Source organism: Telopea speciosissima, chromosome 4 (genome assembly GCF_018873765.1).
Source record: "Telopea speciosissima isolate NSW1024214 ecotype Mountain lineage chromosome 4, Tspe_v1, whole genome shotgun sequence".
Classification (NCBI taxonomy): Eukaryota; Viridiplantae; Streptophyta; class Magnoliopsida; order Proteales; family Proteaceae; genus Telopea; species Telopea speciosissima.
In genome coordinates, this window is record NC_057919.1 from 16285927 (window position 1) to 16296123 (window position 10197).

A 10197-nucleotide genomic window follows, 5' to 3' on the forward strand; every position below is an offset into this window, starting at 1 on the left:
TAATAATTGGAAAATCCATTTCAGCACAATCATTTCCTTTCGTGATTGTTTATTACAAAGGACTTGACAAAATGAAAGCAAAAAGAGCATCCAAGTGTACGGGGATCCCACTATTGCAGGGTTTGAGAGGGGCAGCCTTACCCCTACTTCGCCCGAGAGGCTGTTTCCATGTTTTGAACTCACAAACAACAGGTTGCAATAGTACACCTTAACCGTTTCTTAAACAGCTAAGAGTTAATTTTACATAATTTACAGATGGTCACCAGTGTCTTAAGTCATTGTCAAAATTTCTTCGGGCTTACGGAGAAGAGCTCACTAGACTTGAATCTCCGTATCCACTTCAGCTGTCTAACAAAGTATAACGGACCTGCTCTTGTCCACTTAATAAAATATTTTGAACGGCCCAACCAGATCTCCGAATTTCTTCCTTCAATAAGTTAACATCAACTTCTGAACAACTCTTGCTATCTTCAACCACATTAAACCACTCCCTGATAACCGATTCTGAGATGTAACTAGCTTCTAGAATATGCTCCCACCTGCTACTGCTTTGTAGAAGTGCCTTCCGGATATGGCAGGCCTGCAGAACAGAAAAATTACAATATAAGATCCAAAACCATCAGTTGCAAAAAAGAAGTAATGATTCCTTAACCATTCTATCCAGCAAAATGAAATCATACTGATGTTCAGAACAATGGAAGTTACAATTAGTCATAGATAGCGTGAAGGTTTCCCTAACCATCAAGTTTCAAACAAATAGTTCAAATCCACTATAAGTACCCGCTGCTAGGGGAATCATTGCAATTGAATATGAAAGAGGTACTTACGTCAGGTCAGAAGAATCTGTCCTCTTCACCTCTGCCACACATGCAGAAGTAGGCAAGTCAGGACACCCCATCCAATGATAGTACTGCTGAAATTTCTACAGCCAAAATCTAGCATGATGATCATAGGAATTAATCCCTGGAACCATGGTTACAAGGATTGGCTGATATGGCCAGGTTGCCCAATCTGGATTCATATCGGATGCAGTGTAAGTCTGATCTGTTATACAGAATCCCACCAACCACTGGCATCATCAGGATTTTGCTTGCTGGATTGGTCACACTTATCCACATTGTTATTGCGATCTTGGGAATGATCTGGGGTTTGATACTGAACTTCAAATCCTAGCCTGGAAACCCTTGGATGTGTGGTAGAAGAAAATAGACACATACCATTCTTATTGTCACCCAGAAAGGGAAAACAGTCCATACCAGTATTCTGATCATCTGGTTTAGACCATCAGACAAATCATACTTCTTGGACCATAACTAACCCTGTAACCATGAGGCAGAGCCAATGCATCAAAATTTTTATGATATTTACCTCATTTCATTCATCCCTAAAGATGCCAATGGACTGACTTGAACTCAAGAAGACAAAGCGTTTTTTAGTTCTTTAAAAACAGATTACAAGCGTCACTGTGCTAGAATTACTGTTTAGTTTGATTTCACCTTGTATTATAATTATGTGTTTTTTTATTACAGTAGTTTGACAGGATATTGTACACACAGCTGGACCAGCTGATTGGACCAACAACAACAACAACAACTCAGCCTTATCCAGTTATCCCAACTAAATGGGGTTGACTACATGGATCCTTTCCAAACAAAGTAGGGGACCAGCTGATTGAACCATCAACCGAAAAAGGGAGTTTGGAAGGGCGGTCTGATGTCCTACCTATTTTTAAAAACATTGCAACATTGCATTTTTGTACTGATAAGAATCTAATCTGACTAATGCAAGAACCAGAATCTTTACCATCAGCTGGAATTGTAGTAGGATTACAACAAAGTTCCTTTTACCTGCAACAAACCCATAATAATATCTGTTGTGCCTGCTCCTTCACGTAGAGAAAGAAGAATGCCCCGCTGAAATACCAAACATATAATATCATTAGAGAAAATATTGGGCCCCAATAAGAGCATCTATACCATGCTATATCAAGAGTAAAGCTTTCTCCAATTTACTAACTTGCCCATTTCTTCTCAAACCTCTGCAGGTCTCCATGCAGATGAAGTAGAAATCTTCACTGCTCAAAGATCGCATTGTCAGCATTGAAATCTTTGGTATTGGATCCTTCGGATCAACACATCCAATCCTGATTGGCCATTGCCCTCTGCCTGATGCAAAGCTCACTAATTATCTGTAAGCTCCACTGTATATGTCCTCTCAATTTTCAAGCAACTTCTAAGGAAGCAATGAAATTTAGCAACATAGAATGTGTGGAATAAGGCCTAACCTTTGCTCCACAGGAAATTCATGTCTTCCTCCTTACTAACCTCTGGAGGTGAAGGAACAAATCCCAGCTGAATCCATGTATCCAGAATAATCTCAAGCCTATCCTGAACAAGAAATCCAATTTGAGGGACTAGAGTAAGAAATTAATTGGAGAAATTTCAGGCAATTCCAATTCATAATTATGGACTGTCCAATGACTGTATCATAGTCCAGAAACAAAAATGAGCAAAAATTAGAAATAAAACTAATTCGTTTTAAAATTGGATACAGGTCTTTGATGGACCAAGTGCAACCACCATTGCTTACATGGATCTTTGAGCAGTGGTATATTTAACAACAAGGGCTGTGAACCCATAATAGGATGAACCAAAGCCATCTGACAGAGGGGTTTCATGAGGAAACACATATGAATCAATATTGACAGATTACAAAGAGTAACTACTATTCACGGTCATACATCAAGAGCATTGGTATGCCTAGGCCGCTAGGTCTGCGGGACTGGCCAAATATTGATGCAGAATTTAGGCACCAACAGCAGTACCAAAGGGAGAAGAAAGAAGAAAAGCTAGCTAGCCTGCGGTTTCAGGAATTTCAAAATTCCTAGTCTCTCTTGGAATCCTATTCTTACTGGGAAACCTATTCCCAGTCTACAATGGAGTTCTATTTCAGTACAGATCTGTTTCTTTTACTATTTTGACTATGTTTATTTGTCTTAGCTCATGTTGGATTAGGATTTTACAAGTCCAGTCCTCTTTGGGTTTAGTTTTCTTTATTAAGTCGAGTCCTAGAATTATCAGGAATTTGAGCCCATATACATTCTAAGTATATGTTCTGTTTTTGAGTCAGTTTTGAAGTTGTTTTAAGCATTTTATTGGTTAATTAAGTAGCTAGTTTGATTACTAGTTGGTTTGAGCTATTTTTAGTCATGTTAGGAGTCATATTTGAGAGTATGACCACTTCTCTTTATTTAAGTAGCCAGTTTGATTACAAGACCTGCTTCTCACAGAAAAACAGCTTAAAGCCATCCAAGTAATTGTCAAAATAGTTGGTGGGGAGTATGGTCCCTTCTCTTTATTTATTACTTCATAGAAAACACAGCCAAAATAGAAACCTCCTATGCGTGGAGGAATTCTTACAGCCTAAGATTCTTTAAAAAAAGAAACCTGTCCAAATTAGAAACTAACATTCTAGAACGTAGTAGATTAGAAACTAACTAATTAATCTCGTATGCAACTTAAATCCTTAATAATTGGGCTTATAGAATTGGCCGATTACAAAAAATAAAAATAAAAATAAAGCCCATGGCCCATATAACCCATTGGGCAACTTAAACCAAACTTGAAACATAGGTTCAATTGGACCCAAAAAACTAAACCAAACCCAAATCAACAGGTCCATCATCTCTTCTTGTTGGACCTTGGAAGACGGCATCAGTTGGGAGCTAACAAAAGTTGGTTATTGTGACTGGATGCATTATATTGTTATAGACCACAGAATTACTTCAACCAGAATAAAAGATCAGAAAGGAAATAATAGATAGCACAAACAGAAATAAGCAAAGACAATTTACTAATCAAGAATAAGATCTTAAGAAGATTATAAACCAAACATAAAAGTACAAAACCACAGTCAGCAACCAGCAGTAGCATAGCTGTAATACCAAGTAAAACCAGAGAATTTTCCACAGGAAAATTGCTTCGCCTTTCCTATTGATTTCAAAATTCCAAGTCATAACAAGCATAGACAATCCGGTTAGTTATTTCAATACAATAGACAGATCCCACATTCCCACATCAATTTGGATTGCTGAAATCCTTCCGCGATGATCAAAATAAAAGGAATACACCAAATGCCAGTAGATGGGTATGAAACGAAACTTATCTGATCTGTGCAATATATTACTTTAACTAGGAGTACAGGATACAAAATTACAAACTACCTAGTCACAAATGTAAGCATTAGACAATTCAAACCAACCAGTTGTACAACATCTTATGGATTCAGTGCAAGCAGTACACAGGAATCAAGGAGAGACCAACCTTTGTTAGAGTTTGTAGATGGACGTGCTTGAGTCCTTGGTAGATCCCAAAAAGGTCAATTGCAGAGAAAATTGGGTATACAAAGAAAGGCAGACCAGCTTGCAATCTTGCACAAGAATTTAGTTAGGATCTAGAAAGCTAAGAACAGCACAAGAATTTAGAAAGGATCTAGAAAGCACAGTTCTTAGCCATGATCAGTAAATAAACATAAAATAAGAAAAGCAGGATAACATTTATTGCCCAAAAAGCACAAACTTGAAATTTTATTGGTGGGGGTCTTCTTGGGACAATTTAGTAGTTATTACTTTGTAAGGCAGTCAAAAAATATGAACAAGAACCTCTTGCAGAGGCTGTCTTGGAACCCTAACTGCCTAAGCAACTTTGTGGCTGTTCTTTAACTAAATAGTTAGAGGGAGCAACGAGGGAAGTATGTAAGACATAGTCACAATTACTAGTAGAAAATAGAGAATCACTTATGGATCAATGCACTTTAGTAAGAATAATTTGCAGCCATTATATTCAACAATTATAACCCTTCAAATAGAATTAAGAAAGAAGTGCCATAGAAATATAGAATATCATTCCAGAGCAGATTTACTTTTCATCATAGAAGAGAGCGAAGTAAATCAAAACCAGATACCTTTGGTTGTTCTTGCACAATGTATTCAAGAGTACAGCAAGCAGTAATCCAACATTATCAAAGCAAACTGTTTGAATCTGAACCAAATTAAAGATATGTTTAAAATTAATTACAACTATGAAATGATAGTTAGGAAAACACCTGCTTGGTTAAGAACAAACCAGTGCTTTGGCCGAAACTTCACTAAGATTATCTGCTATTGCAAAGCTTCGGTGTACTGTAGACTGTTCATGCGGCAACAGCTAATGATATTAGATCTCCACAAAAAAAAGAATATTTTTCAACCAACAAAAGAGATAGTTGTAAATAGAAAATCAAACTAAACAGTCATTAACTGCATTCAGAGCTCCTAGCTTCCCAATAAAGATGCATTGCAAAGTATGGGAAAGTAATAATCTATACGCAACATATGGGAAAAAGGTGGTGGGTGGGGTGGGGGAAGGGCAAGAAAATTTTGATGTAAGATATATCAGAGAACTATAGGGGCCATCACCATTAGAATGGAAGATGGATTCAAGGCTGAACAGTTAGTAGAATAGTGTTTTTTTCTTCTTACTATGAATAGCAGATAGAACATTGTTGAAGGAAGTAATGTTGATCAATTGATAGAAAACTATGAGAAAATACACCTGTCGGACAGTAAGTGATGGATGGGACAGGTCTATGAGAATGGGAAGCAAACTGATATATCAGAGGATTTCCACCTGCACAGGATCAAAATTTGGATTTGCACCTTTTTTGACATAGGGTTTTGATGAATAGGAAATTAGGAATTATATATGTTAGTATGTAGACAAACATGTCAACAATAAGCTTGAGAAAATGTAGTATTCAATTAATTGATGGGAAGAGCCCAGTGGTTACATTGGCCAATTTCTTAATCATCACTTTTGTTTCTTTCTTCAAACATTCAAAATAGAGGACATTGTTTTAGCAAGACATACATTTCTGATTGCAACTCTTCCCTTCCCCTCTTTCTCAACTTCCCGCATTCATCCATTTTCCCATTCAAATTCCATGTACCCTTTTCCCTCATGAATCCCAGATTTGAAAGGGGAACAATAACAACAAACTTGAAAGAGAATCATATCCTCTAATATTGTATATAAACACTTTCTCTTTTTATGGATATGTTAATATAAACATGTTATTATACAAAAGCAAGTTAAACAATGTTTGTATATGAAAAAAATGTTTGGAGAGATGTATCCTCTCTCCTAAATTCAACCAGTTATTTCTCTGTAGACTAGAGATTTTATATTCTCTCCCTCATTTTGAACACACATGTTAATCTATTAACAAAGGAGTGTTTGTTGAAAATATATCTCTACAAAAATAACTGTGAAACTGGTTAGGTTCTTTAGACTTTAGAGCTTAATCATATATGGACTTCATCAGAGCTCATGTAATAAATTCTTAGAAATTGATTTCCCACAAGAACTTGACTCAAAAGTCCACTAAATCCTCAAGAGGCAATTTTCAAGACAATAGATTATTAATCACAGCAAAAATAAAATAAAATAAATTTTAAAATCATAGGAAAATATTAAGAAACTTCAGAAAGTATGTATTTCCCGGATGTTGAATCAAAGACACAGATTATCATAACCTGTGTTGCATTGAATTTTACCAAGTAACCCTGTTAACTTGGTCTCTGATAATAGAGTGAGTATGTTTTATGAGTGTCTCAAACATAACATCAACACAATGGAGTTCCAACGGAGGCGGGCCGGATGGGAGAAGGAAAAAATTGCAAGGGGAGGGAAAAGAGATCACACAGTCACACACTCTCACAGAGTAAACCAATAAACTTTCTATTCAATTCACTATGCCCATTGTTGGGTTACATGCAAGTATTTAAAGGAAAAATAACAAGACTCCTAGTTAGACTATGAAACTGAAATAACAACTTGCAATATGAAACTCAAACTCTAACTCCTACGTACTCAACTTAAAACAAATAAAAGACTTAAATAAATAACACTCTAACATAACTAATTCCAACCCTTGTTGGACCAAAAACCATTGGACCGGTTCTGTTTGGGTTTGGGTCTCCAAATCCTATCATGCTAGTCCAACCAGCCAAGTGATATTGCATCATCCAAGTTGAATCTTCAAGCTTCTATACATAAGTTCCCATAGACATTTGCATGTGAACATGTGAATGTGAGAGAGCATGGAAATAAATCTCGGTTGAAACTGCAGGTTTCGACCAAGACACCTCGGTTTTGCATCTAACCGAGATGAAACCTTAGGGGAGTTTAAAAAATACCAAGTTTCGACTGGTTTCGACAATATTTTGGAAATTTCGATAGTATCAACCAGAAAATACCAAGTTTCGAGTAATTTTAACCAATTTCAACCAACCCAGTTTCAGTAGTTTACACCAGTTTTGACCAGCTCATCACATGTCGAGCTTTACCCAAAAAATACCAGGTTTCGACCAGTTTCGACCAAATTTCGATTTCTGGTATGATTAACAATCTCAACTGGCATCACCAGAGTAACTCATTCGTCTGATTACAAGAAAATGGTGCAATGGCTTGTTCAGGTCTCAAAACATTGAGAAAAATTGAACAACATTAGTGTCTGCCTTCTAAAGAAACCAATCCTAAGCATTAGATTGAAAATATGACAGCATCTTAGTCACCCTGAAAGCTTAAAAGATGAGATCTTACACCAGTTGCTAGGTAGCAAGCCAGACTAATTTGTTTAGCAATGTTGGCCACAGTAGCAAGAAGCAGGAAGTACCGCGGGAACACTGGAGTTAGCAATTCAACGCCAATACTCAAGCTGAACAAAATGGATGTTGATAACCTAACCCTCTTCACAAGAGACAATGACATGTATCAGAAACTAAAAGATCATTCTATTCATATTCTGAAGGAAATATATTTTGAGTGAAAAATAGATATACCTTCAAATTTGTATCAAATGTAGATGCCATGCTAGCTGTGTAAATGCATCGACTAAGCCGTCCAAGCCCATCCTTCAACAGCCAGTTCAGTGCAGCAGCTGATGGAAGGGAACGAGAGTACCCAATACCTATAGCTCGAAACATTGCCTAATATCACCACACCACTATGTTAAAGAACTTCCGAGGATGCTGTCACATTATAGTCTAAACCAAGCGTCCCAAATGATACTAAACTTGTAATAATTCATTGACGAGATTGCGAGATGGTACAACAAAATCAAATCATGTTCGTGTGTGACAAGTTCCTGTCCCCCAATTGTTTCTGGTAAATTTCTCAAGTGTTTAGATTCTTGTTTGCTTCCTTTCTGGGTAAGTTTTTTTGATTATTTAGTACAACAACAACAACAACAACAACAACAACAAACTCAGCCTTTTTCCCAACTGAATGGGGTCAGCTACATGGATCTGTGCAAACAAAGTAGGGAAAACTGAGGTCTACATAACTAAAATGAAAGTAAGACGAATGAAGAAATGAAGAAATGAAGAAATGAGAGACGAGAAAAGATAAGTGAGAGTAAAAGGGAAGAAGCACAACACATCATGTCAGGACAATCTCAGCTAAATGGAGTTAGCAATTCAAAGCCATACTTGCAAATGGTGGTATAGCTAGGAACGGATCCAAAATGTTGAGTTGGAAAGCCATAGCATAATAGTCAAAATAAACATGAAAATGCTTACAGTTCTAGCAGTTCACTGATCCAGTTTTCTTTTTCATGCTGTCAAAGTACCTTCTTTAGCTATCCAAGTATACATCAGTTTGAGGAATCAGAATCAGAATCAGATCAGGTAAATTGCCTGATTCAAATTGGAATCGGCTGAACTTGATCCTAATTCCAGCCGATTCCTTAATCACATTTGATCAACAATTTCTTCCATTGTTTCTTACTTTTAGTCAATGAAATAGCAGAAAGTCAATCAAAATTACCTCTTGTTGCAAGATCCCCAAGTTTACTGAATCAAAAACTCCAAAATATCCACAGATTTTGGAAAATATTTGTTTTTTCTTCCTAATTCCAATTTCTAGAGTTCCGGCCAATTCCGATTCGATCAGTGGAGGTCGATTCCATGTCCAAATCCAGGTTGTTGAACCTTGGGGCGGAGGGATGGTAGGAGGTGGTGTATTTGATGGATGAGCACCTGGCTCATCCAGGAATTAGCAAACCAATTAGCAAGTCCAGACGGATTCATATTCAAAACACACTGTACAGTATAGATACAAGGGCATAGACTTCCATATAGGCCAGCAAGTAAGCTCTACTCCTCCTGTAGCCGCCCATACTCCATTTGATGAAATTTTTTCTGGAAAGAGTAAAGTAATCCATCCTATTGTCTCTTAACAAACGCTAGCTAAAATCTTAAAACTCTCAAAGAAAACAGCCCACTCAAACTCCAAAACTCATACTCAGATTTTTCTTCTTCTCAGTAACCGTTTGTTGGTTTTAAGGTAGAACATCGGTACAATCTTAGATAATGATATTATGTAATATGGTTTCACCAACTAACTAATTTTCTAGAAAATAGTTATAATACTTCACGCAGAAACAACCAACCAGAAACCGTGTCATTCATTCTCCAAAACCAGCCGAAACCTGAAAGAAAAAAAACCCAAATGTTTACCTGAGTAGCCAGAACCTGGAGAGCAGAACTGAAGACCCGATGCAAGAACTTCCACTTCACGTAATCCATGTAATTCTCGTGAACTTGTCGAGGAATGAGGAAATTCCGTACTCCTGAACTGCAGAAGTGTAAAAAATTTCGGAACCAATCATCGAATGTGAAACAGTCCGAAGTATCAGCACCGAAAGATACCAATTGTAAATGGGTTCCATCCCAAGAATACCGAGAACTCCGACCACACTTGTGGATTACGACAGGAAGGCGTTCGGCCGTTGCAGGTCCCTCTCCTCTGTCAAAATCATACCCGTACGAAGTCTTCAATGAATTTGAAGAAGTTGATATTTTTCGATTTAGTTCCCGTTTCTGAACTTTAGGGTTGTCAACTATCCACCGAGGTTTAAGCGTTTTCCTATAAAGTTCAAATCGAGAGGCATCAGAAGTGATGCAGAACGACGATTGCATGGGAAGGATGATTCAAGAATCGAGAGTCGAGACAGGAGTTCAAATTTGGCTATTGAACGTTTGCAGACTAACGTCTCACAATTACACAGAAATCCTTAAACCCTAACAGAAAGAACTGAAACGAAAGAGTACTTTTCCGCCAAAAAGTGTTCATGTCCCAATTTGATTATTCGAAAGTG

At 37.2% G+C, this 10197-nt stretch overlaps 1 protein-coding gene across 5 annotated transcripts; it reads right to left on the minus strand.

Moving 5' to 3' along the window:
* Window positions 1–214: 214 nt before the first annotated feature.
* On the minus strand, window positions 215–10140 carry LOC122660368 (protein root UVB sensitive 4). 5 transcript variants are annotated; one of them, XM_043855647.1, is made up of 11 exons: window positions 9557–10140; window positions 7880–8026; window positions 7641–7787; window positions 5124–5186; window positions 4963–5039; window positions 4323–4428; window positions 2285–2387; window positions 2017–2180; window positions 1848–1913; window positions 852–935; window positions 418–583 (listed from the first exon to the last, which is right to left on the minus strand). In XM_043855647.1, exons 1-10 carry the CDS (start codon window positions 10016–10018, stop codon window positions 885–887), a joined length of 1386 nt encoding a protein of 461 aa, XP_043711582.1. In that variant the 5' UTR covers window positions 10019–10140; the 3' UTR covers window positions 418–583; window positions 852–884. The 5 variants fall into 5 exon arrangements, with proteins under 5 accessions (XP_043711579.1, XP_043711577.1, XP_043711581.1 ...); XM_043855644.1 differs by lacking the exon at window positions 852–935 and having other exon boundaries at window positions 215–580; window positions 2017–2165; XM_043855642.1 differs by lacking the exon at window positions 852–935 and having other exon boundaries at window positions 215–580.
* Between the last annotated feature and the right edge of the window lie 57 nt (window positions 10141–10197).

What these genes read in the sequence shown, in the direction of transcription:
- LOC122660368 (XM_043855642.1), bottom strand. Translation starts at nt 10,018, where the DNA reads ATGCAATCGTCGTTCTGCATCACTTCTGATGCCTCTCGATTTGAACTT. An exon ending in CATTTGATACAAATTTGAAG is followed by an intron (nt 7,788 to 7,879) that starts GTATATCTATTT and finishes TCTCTTGTGAAG; the next exon opens with AGGGTTAGGTTATCAACATC. An exon ending in GTTTGAGAAGAAATGGGCAA is followed by an intron (nt 1,914 to 2,016) that starts GTTAGTAAATTG and finishes TTGGTATTTCAG; the next exon opens with CGGGGCATTCTTCTTTCTCT.